This window comes from Denticeps clupeoides, chromosome 7, assembly GCF_900700375.1.
Source record: "Denticeps clupeoides chromosome 7, fDenClu1.1, whole genome shotgun sequence".
Taxonomy (NCBI): domain Eukaryota; kingdom Metazoa; phylum Chordata; class Actinopteri; order Clupeiformes; family Denticipitidae; genus Denticeps; species Denticeps clupeoides.
In genome coordinates this window covers 2744316-2764683 of record NC_041713.1, presented here as the reverse complement: position 1 = coordinate 2764683, position 20368 = coordinate 2744316, and the positions used below count along the sequence as shown (strand labels likewise).

At 48.5% G+C, this 20368-nt stretch overlaps 2 protein-coding genes and 1 non-coding gene across 4 annotated transcripts; 1 reads left to right on the top strand and 2 right to left on the bottom strand.

The window, feature by feature from the left end:
- Positions 1-229: 229 nt before the first annotated feature.
- On the bottom strand, positions 230-3242 carry LOC114793756 (tryptase-like). Its single transcript, XM_028985894.1, has 7 exons — positions 3225-3242; positions 3058-3127; positions 2538-2621; positions 1427-1696; positions 1251-1357; positions 714-878; positions 230-304 (listed from the first exon to the last, which is right to left on the bottom strand). The coding sequence occupies exons 1-7, from the start codon at positions 3240-3242 to the stop codon at positions 230-232; spliced, it is 789 nt and encodes a 262-aa protein (XP_028841727.1).
- Positions 3243-5157: 1915 nt separating this feature from the next.
- On the top strand, positions 5158-20359 carry taok2a (TAO kinase 2a). Of its 2 annotated transcripts, none has more exons than XM_028986174.1 (20): positions 5158-5667; positions 7117-7257; positions 7358-7429; positions 7512-7613; positions 7734-7779; positions 8855-8951; positions 9038-9151; positions 9246-9337; positions 9851-9944; positions 10027-10108; positions 10210-10377; positions 10454-10660; positions 11435-11575; positions 11663-11899; positions 12537-12665; positions 12747-12950; positions 13767-14006; positions 14098-14310; positions 16598-16780; positions 17797-20359. In XM_028986174.1, exons 2-20 carry the CDS (start codon positions 7126-7128, stop codon positions 18652-18654), a joined length of 3411 nt encoding a protein of 1136 aa, XP_028842007.1. In that variant the 5' UTR covers positions 5158-5667; positions 7117-7125; the 3' UTR covers positions 18655-20359. The 2 variants fall into 2 exon arrangements, with proteins under 2 accessions (XP_028842007.1, XP_028842006.1); XM_028986173.1 differs by having other exon boundaries at positions 14098-14319.
- On the bottom strand, positions 10831-10937 carry LOC114795018 (U6 spliceosomal RNA). Its single transcript, XR_003750426.1, has one exon. It is a non-coding gene; the product is annotated as a U6 spliceosomal RNA (small nuclear RNA).
- Positions 20360-20368: the final 9 nt, after the last annotated feature.

Here is a 20368-nt window from a genome sequence, read left to right as displayed (position 1 = left end):
TCATGTCATGAGTGGACAGTCCCCTCCTCCCTTTTTCCTGCATTGCACGCGCATCGCCCTCTTTCTCCATGGGTGTGGGTTCTCCGCTCCCTCGGCTGTGGGTGAGCCCTGCGGTGCACTTTAAACTATTGCTTCAGGCCACTCCCTGCTGGATTGAAGTTAAATTTTTAACTAAGTTTTACAATGTTCACGCAGGCTCCACAGTGGCAATAAGACTTGATGGGGTTCCTTATAAGGCCTGTGTTGTCCCAAGCTGTAACCGGACCACAGGACCATTGGCCAGTTTGGGGCCACTAAGATGTCCCTTTTTACAGAAGAGAAAATAAAAGCATGATGTCGAGACCTGAAGGAATATGGCAGGTTCAGATATATAAACATCCATGTGGGTTTACGTGATAAAGAGTCCCATCTTTCTTGTTCCTGAGTCCATGACGCAGCAAATACTAGTACGTAAGTTTCCAATGTCTGTTTACACTCTTCTTTGTGGAACGTCTGGACTAACTGGATTAACACCAAGTGACATTTATGTGACTAATATCTCTGTGGCCATTTTAATAAAAAGCAGACAGGATGTTAAACCAACATAGTTCACATTCATGACTGTGAACCATTAATAAAAATGTTCGTTGGGGAAATCTCCAACATACCGATGTTCTGAGCATGGGAATAAAAAAGTATTGAGCAACAGTCATGCAAGATGTCCTTAGTGGAACAGATAACGGGTGAAGATGGCAACGCAGGCAGCAGGTAGGGAGAGAGGCGTGGGCCCGCTTTGGGCAGCAACACTGCAGGAACAGAACGAAGCCTGGCTGGATCCAGATTGAACACTGCTTACAGACCAGCAGACTTCCAGTTACCCTGGACAGGAAACAGCAGTTCTAGTCAGTGTCAGGATCCGGTCCGAAATGGGGGTTACTCCGGTCCGGATCAGGATCAGGATCCGGACCGGAGTTTCATTGTTGTCCTGTGTAATGTTCCCTAATCGTTCTCACCTGTGTTAATTGTATAAAGCTGCCCTGTTCGTTTCTGTCCGCTGTCAGGTCTTTGAAGTTATGTTCCGTGTTCACCAGTGTCTTCGTCTCGGATGTCTCCCCTGTCTTGTGCTTCACAAATTAAACCCCGGTTTTGTGATGTCAGGTGAAAGCGTCCTTCATTCCTCGTCACTCCACATCCTCCTCTCCGTTCACCCGCCGCGTCATGCCCGCATGGACGTGACAGTCAGCTTGTCACCATTCTGGTTCTTATCTCACCTGACAGTTGCCTGTGATGCTGCGGCTCTCGTACTCAGACTGACATTTTGAGTTGGACACTATTGGAACCTCCACCTCTTGAAGGTTCTTGGGATATGGTAGGCTGACTGAAACATTTAGGGTCATATGTGTTTCTGAAGGCTCCTACAGAACTTAAACCTGCCCCACAAACTCACCACCCCAATTGATGTTGGCCCAGCCCGTGACCCAACTAGAGGTCCCATCAGGGAACACGCTGCCTCCGGCTGCCAGGCAGATGAGCTGGATGTAGTTACTAAATGTGACGAATGATGAGAGCTTCAGCAGAGCGATGTCATTGTTGTTCGAGACGGGCAATTGGTAGCTTGTATGGACAATTATTTGACTGACGTTTAGGAGCTTCTCATTTGGATCAGAGCACTGCAGGGTTTTCTGACCCAAGTAGACATCAAATGGAGGGATTAGTGCTGAAAAATAAATCTGATCTCAGATAGCAAACAGACATATTGCCAACGTTTAAACAGCAGCAAATGTAGGCATTAAGTACGACCATAAGCAGAGCAACCTTTATTTTTTCCAACCTTCAGTATTTATGACCATTTTTAAAAAGTGTCCTTTAACTTTTGATTGAATTGGCAAATGTTAACATACATTGATGTACATTTTTGACAAAATTAAAACTGAGAAATAGTTCATTCAACTAGTGGACAACTTCATTGTATAATTGCCACAGAGCGCACGGAGAGGCAAGTGGGAATAAGGATTTTATTCAAAGAACAAAAGAAAATGGCTTTATGCCAAAAAAGGCTGATGGCAAAGAGAAATGAGCAAACCCCAAAGGACAGGACTGAGTATACACACAGAAAGAAAAATGGTGTGGGGACAGGCTGCACATAATTAACATGAAGACTCCCATGACTACTGTGTCCAACAGTGGCCCCTAGTGGCCAAGACCCAGCAGGCCTCGGATATGACTGTAATATTTGACAATCTGTCACATTTTCGGTCTGTAATGTCATTATGAGGGCACTGTTTACACCACAGCAGGGTAGGGCACTATATTGTGAAATATTATCACCATGCTGGTATCATGCACTGATTCACATTTATTTTGAAGTTAAGTGCTTAAACGATTGAACTTGTGTGTACGTGAAACAAAGTAGGAATATAAAGGCAGTTCTCTGCCTATCTTCTGGGTGAAACAGATTGAATCACAGGGTTCTTCCATTGCTTCTGATGCCGTGTAAGCCGGTGTAAGAACCCTTCCGATACTACCTCAAGATGCAGTGAGCAGCATTCATCACCCACAGCTGATGGCCGGCCAAGGCCACGCCCCCTCACCAGCGTCCTGACCACCAACTATTCTGGTGTTGAGGGGTGCCTGGCCACATCCTGACAAAGAAATAGTGATGAGGAGAAATTAAAATATGGTTGTTCCATAACGTTCTTATAAGATAAATGAGTACAGGTATGAAAAAGGCTTGCAATTTATCATTCACCCACTTCGTCACATCCTATCGATTCAATAGAAAAGTTAATGAATAACATCCAGGGAAAAGAAAAAGGCGCAAAGATAGAAATATATTTATATAGAATAACAGACTATTTCCAGCCACCCTGAATGCCTTAGACAGAAGGCCCACAATGGATCTTATGTCCGCAAAAAGAACCTACTTAGTGTTCTTAGCCCCCACCAGCCTCTAAATTGAGACTTTTCCTTCATATATAAATAGCCTAAGAGTTAATATTTCATAACTGTAATGTTTTTCAAAAAATTTCAGCACCATGGTAGCTGCACCATATGCCCTGGTGTCAGAACAAGACTCACCCTGAGCCACAGCAACCAGTACAGAAGTCAACAAACACACAGACGCCTTCATCCTGGCCCTTGCTGTTGCCTACGGGAAGAGCCAATTGGGACTGTTATCCTTCCTGCACCCGCTCCTGTAATCCCCTCCACCTCTCATTCGAGCCTAGAGTCTACAAAGTCCTCACTGCATCGGCAGACGCCATCTCCATCTGCCTCTCTGGAGAACCAGAGAGCATCAGTTTGAATGACACATTTACATTTACAGCATTTATCAGACGCCCTTATCCAGAGCGACTTACAATCAGTAGTTACAGGGACAGTCTCCCTGGAGCAATTTAGGTTAAGTGTCTTGCTCAGGGACACGATGGTAGTAAGTGGGATTCGAACCCGGGTCTTCTGGTTCATAGGCGAGTGTGTTACCCTCTAGGCTACTACCACCATATGACACCATATCACATTTACGTTTTTACATTTATGCCATTTATGCAGAGTGCCTTAGAAATCAGTAGTGACAGGGACAGTCCCCCTGGAGACACTCAGGGTTAAGTGTCTTGCTCAAGAACACGATGGTAGTAAGTGGGGTTTGAACCTGGGACTTTGTGGCCGTCTGGTTTGTAGGTGAGTGTGTTACTGACTAGGCTACTAACACCACTGCGGGTTAGTGAAAAAAGGTGAAAGTGAAGTGAAACACTGCAGCACAGCACACGGTGACACAACAAAATGTGTCCTCTGTATTTAAACATCACCCTTGGTGAGCAGTGGGCGGCCATGACAGGCGCCCGGGGAGCAGTGTGTGGGGAAGGTGCTTTGCTGCAGTGGCTGTTTTACTGCCGTGCATAAATTCAATTTCTTCTACTCATCCTCCATCTGTGCTTCTTGAAATCTGCCACGTTTTCTATCCACACTCTGTCCAAAACTTTGAATTTCTATTTAAGTATCTACTCTTGACTTTTTGGTGTAATAAAAAAAGTGAATCTATTTTCCCCTCCAAGAGAATTGGTGAATGTTAGGTGTAGGTTCCACATGTTCTGCCAAGTCTCAGTTGGGGACCTTGTTAAGGGTGTTTTTCCCATGTTCCATTCCTGCAGCAATGTGGGCAGTGGCATCCAATAAATAATTCTTGGAACTGCGCAGTGCTTGAACTTGTTGAAAGCGCTCATCGGGAATTTCAGGTTCTGCTGTTTCACTGCTGGTCATCTATGGTGTTCCACAGTGATCGCTTGGATCACATGATGTTGATCTTTGTCTTTTTTTTCATAGCTCTCTTTATAGGTGCAGCAACTGATTTTATCATGTCATTCATGCTGTTGTCTTTCATTTAAATATATACATTTAGATTTAATCTAAAGTCACTTTTTCAATTTAATGGAAGAGCAAACAATTAATGTGTATCATTAATGACAAAAATATAAAATAAAAAAACAGAGAGAGACACACACACAAGGGTGGAAACATATGGCCCATTTTGCATTGAAGAGATAAAGCTCCTCAACTGCAAATATTTAAAGAAGTGTTTCTTTAAATATATTTCAGTGTTTTATTAAATATATTTCAGGGAGAGTTTCTCAAAGGTCATGAGATTCTTTTTCATGAGATATTTTACTTACACTTTTCCTTGTCCCTGACAGACATCCATCATCCATCCTGCCAGGTTTAAATGCAGCATTGCCTCAGATTGGACAGAATGTTGACAGAATGTTTTACACCATACCACATAATAATCATTTTATGCATTATAGGTTTGGTAGAATTTTTTTTTAGATAATCAAATTTATATGAGTACAAATTATAGCTGGACTGCTCCACAGAAAAGTAAAACCTCAGGTGAGCTGCCTGACAGTATCAATAAAGATTTGGGCATTTTAACCCCCCTGAACAAAAAGTATTTACATTTATACTTTCATTCGTTTTGGAAACTTCATCTATGTCATGAATTTAAAGACCTACAGACAAACAGAACAATATGTCACTGCACATGACTGTACGATCAATATTCAGTCTAGCCACTTGTAGAGATACTTCACTGGCTCCGCCCATGAGTGGCTGGCCCCGCCGACCTTCTCAAGATGGCGCATCCTCGCTCACCCAAGCGCGACCCGGAAGCACATCTTAACCGGCCCGACCTCTTTCCCCGGTTTCCGTTTGGCTCCCGCCCCGCGTAGCCATCTTCTGTGTCCCGAACAAAAAAAATCGGGGCGAGACGCAGAAGGCTCCGCGGCGAACTACGCCAGCCACAGCGGGCTGCCGCACGAAGCGAGCCGGTGTGCGGGCGGACGGATGTAGCGGCGCGGCATGAGAGGACGGCGAGCGGCCGAGGAGTAGCATGAGCCGCGCCCCGCGTTCGGACTGAAAACGGCCAGCGGCTAACGGCTAGCCGCCGCTGCGAGCGCATAAAGAGCCGCCGTTCGGCGCCGGCGACATCCGCCTAGTCCGGGGCTCGGCAGCCGCCGCCGGGGCGTAAAGGGACGGCCGCTAGCAGCACCGATTTCCGGTAACGGAAGTGGCAGGAAACCAGCGGGGGATAAAACGAGTCAGAAATGGGTCACCGCCTGATCTGAGTCTTCGCCTGGAGAGTCTGGGTGTCGGTGCCGCGTTGTTCGTGTCAAGGGGGGTCAGATTAAAGCCGCGGTAAGTCGCTGTTTTTTTTATTTTTATTCACTGACAATCTCTGACGACCGTGCTTAATTAATCCCGACCTGCGAATCGTGACTCCTCTAGAATACGGTCTGAGTTAAAGGTGACGTCGGACGCAGCCTCCCAAGTTCCCCTTCTTCCACCGGCCTTTATTATGTCTTTATCGTCCTGCAGGAAGCGGAGCCCACGTGACTTGTTGTGCGCCTGGATCACGTCGTTCGACTATGATGAATGTTCAAAATGTTCTTCTTCTAATCACACACCGATCCAGCTTTCTCGGGCCATATCCGAGCACCGATCCGATGCTTTTACTGTTTAATGAATGAACTGCCAGTGGGAGACTGAGATTACTCTTTATAGTGTTTAAAGAAACTCTTACAACTATTAAAATAATATACGTATACCCCGCTTGGAAAGGTGAAGGTTTTGTGTGTTTTGCTGACCTCTTGGCGTTCTTTGACAGACATTGCGAGTAGCCGTGGAACGTGTTTGTGTGCCAAGTGTGAAATAAAAAGTCATCAGCATGGAGGTTATTATTAGCGGCCTACGTAGTTTTTAATCGTTGCGTTTGCTGTCGTTTGTAGGGCAGTGGTGGCCTAGGAAGCTGCCCCGAAATCAGAAGGTCACCGGTTTGAGTCCCGTTCCGCCAAGGTGCCACTGAGCAAAGCGCCGTCCCCACACACTGCTCCCCGGCCGCCTGTCATGGTGCCCACTGCTCACCAAGGGTGATGGGTTGAATACAGAGGACAAATTCCACTGTGTGCAACGTGCACTGTGCTGCTGTGTATCACAAGTGACAATCGCTTCACTTTCACTCTTGAAATTGAAAACTAGGGGCGTTAGATAATATCGATACGGCAGTATATTGTGGTATCTTGGGTGGTGATAGTTTTATTGATGTTCGATTCGTGGATTCATGTTGACATGGTCGGAAGGGCTCGGGGCCTCTCGCTGTTTGCGACAGGAACCTGCGGAACTGCTGCCGAAACGGGTTTTCCTTCGCGGTGAGGACGCGCTGCGGCCGCCGGAGCTCCGTGAGCGGTCCTGCCACCGTAAAAAACTGCACGCTGGCAGAGGGAGAGTCTGCGCGGCTTAAGGGAAGGCGTCCCGCGGTGACCCGGAGCGGTGGCCTAAATCCCGCTGAGAACCTTACCCGAAGTGGGCCGGGCTCAGAGACGAGCACCGACCGGAATATCCGGCCCGGAACACTGAATTTCTCTAACACAGACTTCCAAGGAGATGTTGCCTTGATGATTTAATGATTCCATAACTGGGCGTGGCTTAGGCAGCGCAAAGCGTGCCGTCACCAGATACGATCGATTTGGCGCTTGCTTTTTTAAGTACGTTTCTCATAAGTAAATGCCATTGAGATCCAAAATGTTCAAGGTGCTTTTTTTTTTATTTGATTATTTTATTTAAAATTTCTTTCTGGTCCCTGTGCAGGAGCTGGCCATGCCGGCGAGTGTCCGCGCGGGCAGCCTGAAGGACCCGGAGGTGGCTGATCTCTTCTACAGAGATGACCCCGAGAAGCTCTTCGTCGACCTGCGTGAAATTGGCCACGGCAGCTTCGGCGCGGTCTACTTTGTACGTGACGTTGGGGGGAGGGGTCTTGCTCAATTTGGGGGCGGAGTTTACCGAGAGTTAATTTTTTTTTTTTTATTACAATGTCCTGAATGTGTTTCAGGCCAGAGATGTCCGGTCTAACGAGGTGGTGGCCATTAAGAAAATGTCGTACAGCGGCAAGCAGTCCAACGAGGTGAGTAAAATTCCTCCCTTCCTCGCACCGCTCGGTTCGCTTGAGCTCCGCAGAACAGACAGAGGCCGTGTTTCCCCCGTAGAAATGGCAAGACATCATCAAAGAGGTCAAGTTCCTGCAGAAGCTGCGCCACCCGAACACCATTGAATATCGCGGGTGTTACCTGAGAGAGCACACTGCCTGGGTGAGTGTGAGTGTGTGTGTGTGTGTGTGGGACAAGTTCGGATCCGGATGCTGTCGGCGTTTTCGTTTTGTCGTGTGCAGTGTGGTTAATTTTCTTTTTTTTTTCCTGTGCGTCGGTCAGCTGGTGATGGAGTACTGTCTCGGCTCAGCGTCTGATCTACTGGAAGGTGAGGAGTTTTATCGTTGTGTCCGTGAGCATGATGCGAATGTTCCAAGTGCAGGTTTACTGTTAGTAACATTTCATACAGACACTAACATCATAATCACACAGGAAGTTTAAAGGTCCCCTGACATGAAAATTTGACTTATTTAACATTTAATACCAGTCTGTCTGTGGTCCTGCAGTAACTAGAAATGGCGATCGGTGTGATAAGAGTGCCATTCTGCTTCACCGTTCAGAAAGCGGCAGCTCAGACTGTCGGATCTGGAATTTGTCCCCTTATGATTACCTCCCGTTTCTCGTGCTTTGTGGTGCAAAACGTGCAAAGCATCGCAGTTGCTCTGTGATTGGATGTAAAAATGAGCATAAGTGTTTGAAAAAATAAGTCACGTCAGACTCTGAAGAACCGGCGGGTTCATTTTATTCTTTCTGGGAAAAACGGCGACGCGACTTCCTGTCTGTACCAAACATTGTGGTTGGTGAACGGTGTTGATGATGTCATTTCTGCGAATGCCCGCTCAACTTCTATTGGCCGCTCTCCTCATCTTCCCGCCTCTCTCCTCCTCCTCCTCTCTCCTCCTAGGGGCAGTGGGGGCCTAGCGGTTAAGGAATTGGCCCTGTAATCAGAAGGTTGCCGGTTCAAATCCCGATCCGCCAAGGTGCCACTGAGGTGCCACTGAGCAAAGCACCTCCCCGGGCGCCTGTCATGGCTGCTCACTCAGGGTGATGGCTTAAATGCAGAGGACAAATTTCACTGTGTGCACCGTGTGCTGTGCTGATGTGTATGTGACAATCACTACACACTTTACACACTTGACTCTTTAGCATTTTAAGCTACAGACGGTGAAACGGTGCGTCCTGGGAAATCTTGTTGTGGGACTGGACCAAAGTGGCTGTAATTCTGAATTTCGGACCAACAAGACTGATATAAAAGAAAAAACATTTCATGTCAGTGGACCCTTTTATCCTCTGATGCAAAAGTGATGGTTTAACTTCTCTTCCTCTGAATTTTGTGTGTTTTTACTCTGTTTACAGTGTGTGTGTGTGTGTGTGTGTGTTTCTTTCCTGATTTCTTCCCCCAGTTCACAAGAAGCCGCTGCAGGAGGTCGAAATCGCTGCCATCATCCACGGTGCTCTGCAGGGCCTGGCGTACCTGCACTCGCACAACATGATCCATCGGTACTGTCCCTTTTCCCTGAAAATCCGCTGTACTCTGAGGACGGAGAGTTCCCTTCAACCCTGGTCTCTTTCTCTCTGTCCGTTAGTGACGTGAAGGCCGGTAACATTCTCCTGACCGAACCTGGCCAGGTGAAGTTGGGAGATTTTGGTTCTGCTTCCATTGTTGCCCCAGCCAACTCCTTTGTCGGTACCCCATACTGGTGAGGGACTGATACACACACACACACACACACACACACACACTCCAAGATTAAGGTGGTGACGTACTCAGGAGTCTTAATATTTGTCCTGCAGGATGGCCCCAGAAGTCATCCTTGCGATGGACGAAGGTCAGTATGATGGCAAGGTTGATGTCTGGTCGCTCGGAATCACCTGCATCGAGCTGGGTAAGTGTTGCCATGGCAATGGGTTGTGCTAGACCAGCATTTCTGAATTAGTGGGGCGATGCTAGGGTGACACATGTGACTCCGGGGAACGTGCTTTTTTTGACCAGGGTAAAATTAGCAGTGGGTCCTATATTCCACAGACCTTAATCGAAATTTGCTGGATTCTCTCTTCCTGATTTGAAGGTCCCCTTTCATGGCAATTTGACTTTGTGAGATGGTTTAACATTAATACGAGTTGGATGTAAAAATGAGCACAGATGTTTTTGTTTGAGCGTAAATGTTTAGTTCCGTCATGCGAGACTCTTGTAATCTCCACTTTCACAAAGTCATATACGTCTGTGAACTAACACTCATAACACAACACTTACATACATTATAACTATATATACACATTAATATAGTTCCTTTCAGGGACGTCCGCAGAATGTTTAATTGTTCCTAGGAAGGCGTAACAGAAAGACATTGAGATGCACTGTGCTAGACGCCGTCTCTCTCTCTGTCTCTTCTTTCCAGCGGAGAGGAAGCCCCCCCTGTTTAATATGAACGCCATGAGTGCCTTATACCACATCGCCCAGAACGAGAGTCCCGTCCTGCAGTCCAGCCACTGGTAACCACCTGTCCACTCTCCTGCTTGCCTCGGACACGCTGCTTTTATTCTTCCTTCAACTTCAGCTCCTTCTCTCCTGCAGGTCGGATTATTTCCGCAACTTTGTGGAATCCTCTCTGCAGAAGATCCCTCAGGACCGGCCTACCTCCGACGTGCTTCTCAACGTGAGTCGCACCTCGTCCTGCCTTCTGCTCGTCTCCTGACCAAGTTCGCTGACCGAGTCTGTGGTCTTGTCCCCTGTTCTCGGTCCCGTCGGTCACCGCAGCACCGCTTCCTGTGCCGCGAGCGTCCCCTCTCCGTGGTTATGGACCTGATCGTGCGGACCAAGGACGCGGTGCGAGAGCTCGACAACCTGCAGTACAGGAAGATGAAGAAGATCCTCTTCCAGGAGACTCAAAACGGCCCCGCCCAGGAGGGAGGGGAGGAAGAGGAGGTGGGTGGAGTCACACGTTCTTCCGCTTCTTCCGTCTAGAAAGTGGCCTCTGGAATGAGTGTGTGTTTGTGTGTAGGAGGTGGAGCCGTACCTGCTTCAGTCCGGCACCGTCAACAGCATGGAGAGCTCGCAGTCAGTGCCGTCCATGTCCATCAGCGCCAGCTCCCAGAGTTCCTCGGTCAACAGCCTCGCAGACGGCTCTGACGACAGCGCAGAGATGGCCATGATGGGGGAGGGGGACCACACGGTCACCTCCAACAGCTCCATCATACACAGGCCCACCGTGAGTCTGCTTACATTTACAGCATTTACCAGACGCCCTTATCCAGAGCGACTTACAGTCAGTAGTGACAGGGACAGTCCCCCCCTGGAGACACTCAGGGTTAAGATTTAGATTAGATTAGATTCAACTTTATTGTCATTACACATACAGGGCAACGAAATGTAGTAGAACAAATAATGGAACGCTTCACGGATTTGCGTGTCATCCTTTCGCAGGGGCCATGCTAATCTTCTCTGTATAGATCCAATTTTAGTATATGTGCAGCCGTAGCAAGCACAACAGCAGCACAGCACACGGTGCACACAGTGAAATTTGTCCTCTGCATTTAACCCATCACCCTGAGTGAGCAGTGGGCAGCCATGACCGGGGGGACGGTGCTTTGCTCAGTGGCACCTCAGTGGTACCTTGGCGGATCGGGATTCGAACCGGCAACCTTCTGATTACGGGGCTGCTTCCTTAACCGCTAGGCCACCACTGCCCCATAGGGGTGTCTTGCTCAGGGACACAATGGTAGTAAGTGGGATTTGAACCTGGGTCTTCTGGTTCATAGGCGAATGTGTTACTCACTAGGCTACTACCACCCAGTTAGGAAGCAGACTCACGGTGCTCACTACCATTGTGTCCCTGAGCAGGACACTTAACCCTGAGTGTCTCCAGGGGGGGACTGTCCCTGTAACTACTGACTGTAAGTCGCTCTGGATAAGGGAGTCCGGTAAATGTAACTGGCCGCAAATCCGCCTGTGTGCGGCGTAATGACATTTCTCCGTCCATCAGGGCCATGATAACATATACGACGACCCCTACCAGCCCGAGATGGACATCCTGCCGCAGCAGCAGCAGACGTCCTCTGGTGCCCGGCGCCGGGCGTACTACCGCAACCGCGACCACTTCGCCACCATCCGCACCGCTTCGCTGGTGAGCCGTCCCACTTCGCGGTGGCCACCACGTGTTCCCCAAAGTTTGTTCCCGATCCATTAGTGACGGTTGTCCATCTGGTCCCAGGTGACCCGTCAGATCCAGGAGCACGAGCAGGGCTCGGCGCTGAGGGAGCAGATGTCCGGATACAAGCGGATGCGGCGGCAGCACCAGAAACAGCTCATGGCCCTGGAGAACAAGTTGAAGGCTGAGATGGACGAGCACCAGCTCCGGCTGGACAAGGAGCTGGAGACCCAGAGGAACAACTTCAGCGCCGAGGCGGACAAGTTGAGCAAGAAGCACCTTGCCATTCTGGAGAAAGAGGTAGAACACGTGGCACGGGTTCTCCTGCTGCCATTAATGATGAAATGTTTTACCAGGGCCGGTCTGATGTGGAGGTGTGAACCTTCACTGGTCTCACAATTCTAATCAATTACGATCGTTGATGCACCAGATCAGTTGTTCCACCAGACTTCACGTGATCTTTTCAAATACGTCAGGGAGATGAGAGTTAAGGCCTCGATTTTCCCCACTGAGCACCTTCACACGGCAGCTCAAGACCTTCCTCTTTAGAGAATATTTAGATGAACTTGTAACCTTCTTATTGTCTGACTTCTGTATTGAAACTACAACTGAGTGAATAAAAAGATTGTATTTATAGTTGGGGGTCCTAGTGAAGCAGAACTGATCACTTCATCCATGGTAACATGGAAGCACGTTGTAAGTCGCTCTGGATACGGGCGTCTGCCAAATGCCTTAAACGTAAATGTCCAACGTTCGTGTGGAGAAGGCCTAACTCCCACCCGGAGTGGCGCTGTACTCAGATCAGGCCGCTACCGGCACTACTTTTTAACCAGAAAACCGCCAAGCAACGCCATTATGACACAATCGATTACGTTCTGCGGTTCTTCTTACAGAACGACTCTCCGAGAGTTACTAACTCTCTCCCTGCCTCTCTCAGACTAAAGCGGCGCTGGCCGAGGAGAAGAAGTTCCAGCAGCACATCTTGGGCCAGCAGAAGAAGGAGCTGTCCAGCCTGCTGGAGTCACAGAAACGGCAGTACAAGCAGCGCAAGGACCAGCTGAAAGAGGTACGGACCCCCCTGGGATGTGGGACCCCTGGGTCCGTCCCACGCGCCTGTTCTGCGCCTTAAAACATCTTCTTCACACAGGAGCTGCAGGAGAACCAGTCCACGCCCAAGCGGGAGAAGCAGGAGTGGCTGGGGCGGCAGAAGGAGTGTCTGCAGCAGCTGCAGGCGGAGGAGGAGGCGGGGCTACTGCGCAGGCAGAGGCAGTACTACGAGCTGCAGTGCAGACAGTATAAGAGGAAAATGGTCCTGGCACGACACAACCTGGAGCAGGACCTGCTCAGAGAGGTGACAAGGGACTGCCGCCATAGCACAATATCCCAGCATGCTGTGCTGTAGGTGTGGGTGATATATTTGCATATGGGTGGTAGTAGCCTAGTGGGTAACACACTCGCCGAAGATGATGGTTCAAACCCCACTTACTACCATTGTGTCCCTGAGCAAGACATTTAACCCTGAGCGTCTCCAGGGGGGGACTGTCCCTGTAACTACTGATTGTAAGTCGCTCTGGATAAGGGCGTCTGGTAAATACGGTAAATGTAAAATATGTTCAGTAGAAGAGAGAATTCTTATGTGACCGTATATCATGGCTGGTTGCACCTGCGATGTAGCAAATGACTATATTGTGACCTCTGAGCGGTGGGCAGCCATGACAGTCACACGGAGAGCAGTGTGTGGGGACGGCACCTTGATCAAGCCACACGTAGTCATGAGAACTCTCCTGGCCTCATGCAGGTTACGTGCTGGAATAACAGCGGAGAGAAGTGTGGCGTAGGGAAGGAAGAAAGGACGCAAACATACGGCTCACGGTCGCAAAAGGTTTAATAAATGAAACCGGGCACGAGGGCCATCGCGCAGACACTAACATGTTTATACTAATAATCTCAGACGCACACAATCAGGTCACTCAGTACACAAAACTCCGGTCTGGCAAACGATCGTGACACTTTATACAGCAGTTCAGAGGAAATTATACTTTCAGGTCATATCGGCCAGACATATTGTGCAGTTTTAAGTAGTTTTTGGCCGGTTCAGCCTACCAAGTAAAAGAAAGGACTGTGGCGCCGCAGTATTGTGCATCGATGACCGCCCTCTTTTCTGCAGGAACTGAACAAAAAGCAAACCCAGAAGGACCTGGAGTGCGCCATGCTGCTGCGGCACCACGAGTCCACGCAAGAGCTGGAGTTCCGTCAGCTGGGCTCGCTGCAGCGCACGCGGGCGGAGCTGATCCGCACGCAGCACCAGAGCGAGCTGACCAATCAGATGGAGTACAACAAGCGGCGCGAGCAGGAGCTGCGGCAGAAGCACGCGGTGGAGGTCCGCCAGCAGCCCAAGAGCCTGAAGGTGGGACCGTTTGAGCCTGATGAGCGCGCTGGTGACATGAATGGCCGCGTCCTTCCGCTGACGTTTCCTCTTCGTCCGTTCTCTGCTTTAGACGAAGGAGCTGCAGATCAAGCGACAGTTCCAGGACACGTGCAAGATCCAGACCCGGCAGTACAAGGCGCTGAGGAACCACCTGCTGGAGACCACGCCCAAGGCCGACCACAAGGCCGTGCTGAAGAGGCTGAAGGAGGAGCAAACACGCAAGTTGGCCATCCTGGCCGAGCAGTATGACCACTCGGTCAACGACATGCTGTCCACACAGGCTGTGAGTAAGGCAAGGAGACCCGCCGACGGCACCTGACGACACCCGCGGTGTAACGCACGTCTTCGACACAGCTGTGCACGCACCCCCACAAACAAACACGCCACAGAAACTGCATTACACACAGATATACACTAAACAACACCCTGCACACCTGATGGTACATGCACCACCTTGTCCAGGGTATCTGCAGATCCTTAAAAAGTCTCATTTTCCAAAATTAAGGCCTTAAATATAATTAAAAAAAACTTTTGTTATCCTTAAATCCAGACTTTAAAGGTCTTAAAAATGCTGCAGACCCAATACATTAAACGGAACAAGCCTTTAATCTGTCCGTAATCTAACTGAGCGTTGCGCTTCAGGGTTTACTAAGTGCAGCATGCGTGAGGTGTCACTCCAGTCGCTCCCTGTCCTCGTGCCGATTCTCACTGTCTACTCCTCTTCATCTAGAGCCGCATCTGACGCCGATGACGTCAAAAACCGCCACTGGAAATGACACTCGTATAACAAACCAAAAGTATTGCAGTCGCCCCCTAGTGACTTGCTGCAGTACAGTTAATGAGTCTGTTAACATTGACAAATGCTAAAAATTACAGAGATTTTGAAGGAAAATGTATATATTGACTAATAATATATTACTTAAGATAAAATACAATATTAATTGTATTTTATCTTATTTTAGAAGAGCATCTGGCCTTCACCTTGTCGGCCAAGGAAAAACTCTTGGACATTTGTAGTTGACATCACTGATGCAGGTTCTTAAATTTGATTAAAAAGTCTTTAAATTTGGCTTCCTTAAACCTGCAGAAACCCTGATGTCTCACGTACACACTAAACCACACCGTCTAAAACGGTTAGTTCACACACTGTATTAAAGGTCCCCTGACATGACTTTGAGGTTATTTAACATTAATCCAAGTTCCCTCGGCCTGTCTGTGGTCCAGCAGTGGCTAGAAATGGCGATAGGTGTAAAGAGTGCACTGGTCATTCTGCTTCACCGTTCAGAGAGCGGCAGCTCAGACGGTTGCATCTGGAATTTGTTACACTACTTCCTGCAACATTATGGTGAATGGTGTTGATATCATGCATTTAAAGCTACAGACACCTAAACGGTGCGTCCAGGAAAATCTCATTGTGGGACTGGATCAGAGTTGCTGAAATTCAGATACAGTATAAATAAGGGGACCACTAACACCCATATATAAAAGCAATTTTTTAAAAATCATGTTATGGGACCTTTTAAGCATGATTTTGTGTAGCACACACTGTATGACACAAGGAAACATACACACTACACCTGGCTCTACAGGAGAGTTTCTTACATACACTGTACCAGGGTACCCGCAGGGTCTTTTAAAAACTTCTTAAGAGTAAAAAAAAAAAAAAAAAAAAAAAAAAATATATATATATATATATATATATATATTCTTAAATATAAGTCCTTCAAAAGTTATTGAACTTTGTTCACAGGTTTAAAATTGATAGAACGTCAAAAAAAAAATCATAAAATGTCTTATGCATTTTAGCACAGGGGTTTCAATAAGAAATGTGTTTGTCTTAAGACGAGACACGTGTGTACCGGGTTTGGTGTGTGTAGCTCAAACTGTCTCCAGAGGAAGAAAAGTCAGCTTCAAGTCGCTGTTCAGCATATAATAAAGTCGTTATCAGTGCTTCAAATGCACACTATGGAAGAGTAAAAGCTCGTCCTTTCTGCAACCAGTTGGTGGCGCATTTTAAAAAAAATGCCGGGTGTGCCCGGGGCGTCGCCCTGAATATGCCTGTAAAATTTAAGGGTGTTTGATGAGGGTGGGTGTGAGGAAGACTTTTTGAGCGTGGGAAAGGCCCCAAAATCTCCAATAACAATAATTCTTACAATAATCCCGTAGGGTTTTTCATATCAGGAAAGGTGTGATGTTGATCTTAAATTAAATTTAAAGTGACAAATGCTTAAAAAATAGCAGAAATTTTGAAGGAAAGATTATATATTGAATAATAATATACTACTTAAGATAAAACACAATTAATGTTGTATTTTAGAAGAGCATCTGGCCTTGTCAACCGAGAAAAACTCTGGGTTTTGGACATTTGTACTTGACAACACTGATTCAGGGTCATAAATTTTTCAAGGTCTTAAATTTGGCTTCCTTAAACCTGCAGAAAGGGTGTTAAGTCTTAATAAGGTCTAAATAAGGTCTAAAAATAAATAAATCCTTGGGGTGCCCTGTGTACAGCAGACACCGCACCCGAGTAGAAAACGCTCACGCGGAGCTCCGCCCTGTTTGTCCCGCAGCTGCGGCTGGACGAGACCCAGGAGGCCGAGTGCCAGGTCCTGCGCATGCAGCTGCAGCAGGAGTTGGAGCTGCTGAACGCCTACCAGAGCAAAATCAAGATCCACACCGACTCGCAGCACGAGCGGGAGGTGAAGGACCTGGAGCAGCGCGTGTCCATCCGCAGAGCGCTGCTGGAGCAGAGGGTCGGTCCATTCACTCGTCACGGCTCTCTTCCTGTTACTTCAGTGCTGCTTAATCCTGTCCCTGAGGAGCTTTTAACCATGGGTGAAATGGGTGGTGGTAGCCTAGTGGGTAACACACTCGCCTATGAACCAGAAGACCCAGGTTCAAATCCCACTTACTACCATCGTGTCCCTGCGCAAGACATTTAACCCTGAGTGTCTCCAGGCGGGGGACTGTCCCTGTAACTACTGATTGTAAGGCGCTCTGGATAAGGGCGTCTGGTAAATGCTGTAAATGTACAAACGCGAGCTCCGACTCGGAGCTGTACGCTGTACTCGGGTCAGGCTGCCACAGTCTCCACCGGCGCTACTTTTTATCACAAAGCAACGTTGTTGTGACACAATCGATTTGTGTTCTGCGCTGCATCGATTATGGGGTGTGGCCGTCCGCTCCAGGGTCATGGTTGAGAAACACTGATTTACGTGGCTGTATTTAGACCTGAATCACGTCCACGTGCGCGTTCTCTTTACTTTACCTAGCAGGCGCTTTTATCCAAAGCGACTTACAGGAGGACAACAGCAGCAATTCTCGTTCGATTTCTATAGATTTTGAGTTTCCAAAACTAAGAGGCCTGATCAGGCCAAACTTGTCAGGAATAGAACATGCTGGGAATTGTTAGGTGCTAGATGAAGAAAGAAAAAATTATTTTGTGCAGTGTGTGTGCCTGTGTGTAAGTGTTAGATTTGTCTGAAACAAGTTTTTTTTTTTTTTTTTTTTGAACAAGTGGGTTTTCAACTGCTTCTTAAAGGCGGTAGTAGTCTCAGCTAGTCGAATGGAGCAGGGCAAGTTGTCCCACCAGCCAGGGACAACGAAGGAGAACAGAGTCGATTGGTATCGGAGACCCCGTGAAGAGGGGATTTTCAGTCTCATTTCGTTTGCAGATCTGAGAGGGGCTCTGAGCAGATCTGTTTTCTTGTTGAAACGCTGGTGTCCTTGTTTATTGTGGGACAAGTTTGACCCCTCTGTCCGTCTGCAGATAGAGGAGGAGATGCTGTCCCTGCAGAACGAGCGCTCCGAGCGAATCCGGACACTGCTGGAGCGGGAGGCTCGTGAGATCGAAGCGTTCGACTCGGAGAGCATGCGCCTCGGCTTCAGCAACATGGCACTGACCGGGATCCACGCCGAGGCCTTTAACCAGGGCTACCCCAACCCGCCCTCGGGCCCAGGGGGCTGGCCGTCCCGTCCCGTCCCCCGATCTGGCAGCCACTGGAGCCACGGGGTCCAAAGCTCGGCGGCTCCGCCCTCCTGGCGGAGTCAGCACAACACGCCGCCGTTTGCCCTGCGAGAAAGAGACAGGGAACGGGAGAGAGAGAGGGAACGGGACATGGACGTGTTGAACAGCAGGGGCCTTCTGTCCTCTCACTCTTCAGCTTCGTCCTCCTCCTCGTCGTCCTCCTCCTCTCACCACCACCATCACCACCACCACCACTTCCTGCCGCAGCACTACCACCACCAGAGCACGCCTCACCTGTACCACGAACGAGAGCGCGAGCGCGACTGGGTCCCAGGAGGGGGACACCTGTCCCACCACGTCCCCACTCACGCCTCCTCCCAGTCCCTGGCACTCCTGCCACCCCCGCCTCCACCTCCGCCCATATCCTGCTCCTCCCCGCCGTCCTCGTCGTCTTCCTCCTCTTCACAGGGGGGATACGGCGGCAGTGGGCTGGTGGTCCGCGGGCCGAGCCTCATGGCGCTGAGGAACAGCCCGCAGCCCCTGCGGAGGACGTCGTCTGGCGGCGGGCCCGGGGGCCCGGGGTCCGGAGAGGGCGGTCTCAGTCGGAGCACCTCAGTCACCTCCCACATCTCCAATGGCTCACACCTGTCCTATTCATAGGCCACGCCCCCTGTAGTATTGAACATGGGATTGTAGCTTGGGATTAGTGTTTTGGGGCCAATCTCGCTGATGGAAACACATACAGCCAGTGCTGTGTGTGTGTAGGCAGACTCCCCCTGGTCAGGTGACTCCTGAGCCATTCACTTTATATCATTAATAAAGGATAAGAAAGGAGTATTCCCACTGGGTACTTTTTAAAAAATTTTTAGTGTGCAGAGTGGCAGCAGTGGGGTCTGGTCCTGGAATTTCTGGATGTCCTGGAAGCTCTCTAGGCCACGCCCATTTAGCCACACATGCCCCCTAATTAGGATATGTTTTTTGGCTCATGGTGGGGTACATCCAGAACTGATATAGAGATAAAATTGTAGGGTTTTTAGCGATTTAAAAACCTTGTGAACTAGTGTAATTATGTAAATAACATTAAAAGGCAAATATTCATTCCGTTGACAGTTTATTTTTGGGGAAAATGGACAAACCATACGGGAAAATACTGCCACGTTTTACAATTTTCCCGAGCTGCTTCCTCTGCTCGTCTCTCTCCCTTAGTGTTCAATGTGAAAGGCTCCCGATCTAACGGAGGAAACCGGTTCCACGTTCTGGGTAGAGCTGCCACAAAAAGAGTCTGATTGCCACAGGGCCTGGGATTTTGTTGCCATGGTCTTCTGATCGCAGGGCTGTAACCTTTCCGCCAGGCACAAAAGGGTTTATGCGTTTCAATGCATGGAACTAATGTATAGATTTTTTTTTTTCCCCCTCTCTCTCCCCTGTTTTGTATACATACATGTGTTCATATTCATATGACTGATATATAAATAATGTGCATAGTTGCTGTCAATGTTCTGGCAGTGTGATTTTGAAGATTGTCCACTGTTCACTTTTGACCCGTATTGTACTTAGGTATATGTGTGTATATAGACGCACTAACACAGAGACTCCTGTATAGAGTATAGATGGGCGGGCTGGGTGGTGTTACTGCTACTACTGTCGTACTGTTCATGTTGTACACTAATAATTCTTTTTTTTTTTTTTTTTAATGGTAATTGCCAACATTAACCACTAGGTGGGCAGGGTGAGCGATCTTACTGTGGTAGAGAGAGCCATGAAACCAGTTGCTTTTTTAAAAATGAGCATTAACAGAGAAAAATGAAAGACTACCTGTCCCAGCATTCCTTGTCAAGTCTCAGGTTAGGAGTCTGTGTTGTTGGGACTGTAGTATTTTAGAGCCAGTATTAAATTTGTGCAGGTTTAAAGGACTCAGTTTTAGGTTCATAGGAAACTGTTACTGTACTGCGTCTCCGGTGCCCGTCCTGTCCCATGTCCCATGCCTGGACGGAGGCGCTCGCTGTTTTTCTGTTGTAAAGGTCAAGGGTCAAACTGTTTACATCAGCTGCCAAAAGTCCAGCGCAGAGTGGGCAGCCAGACTGACTGTCCCTTGGTGTGTCCTGGTTTGTGGTGTGGACTGAATCAATCACTTTCACTGCCCCCCCCCCCCCCCCCCCCCCCTACAGCTTTGCCATCTGTCCCCACGACCCACAGTCGAGGGTGGCGGGTTCGAGTTTGTTACGTGTTGAGAAGGTGGGCGGAGTTGAGCGTGGACGTGTGAAGGGTTTACAGAGATGTAGCAGCCGCTGTTCAGGGCTGCGGGAGGTTTCGAATGATTTATTGTACAGAAACAGTCGTTGGAAATAAACAAACTGAAAAGGTTTCTTATGCT

Excerpts from the sequence above, each read along its gene's own strand:
- LOC114793756 (XM_028985894.1), bottom strand. Across the intron at positions 2,622-3,057 it reads ACTGGTTGCTGTGGCTCAGG|GATGTGGCCAGGCACCCCTC; the intron begins GTGAGTCTTGTT and ends TTTCTTTGTCAG. Across the intron at positions 305-713 it reads GCCATCTTCACCCGTTATCT|GGACATCTTAGTGGCCCCAA; the intron begins GTTCCACTAAGG and ends TTCTGTAAAAAG.
- taok2a (XM_028986173.1), top strand. The coding sequence starts at position 7,126 with ATGCCGGCGAGTGTCCGCGCGGGCAGCCTGAAGGACCCGGAGGTGGCT. Across the intron at positions 7,614-7,733 it reads TGAGAGAGCACACTGCCTGG|CTGGTGATGGAGTACTGTCT; the intron begins GTGAGTGTGAGT and ends TGCGTCGGTCAG. Across the intron at positions 9,152-9,245 it reads TTTGTCGGTACCCCATACTG|GATGGCCCCAGAAGTCATCC; the intron begins GTGAGGGACTGA and ends TTTGTCCTGCAG.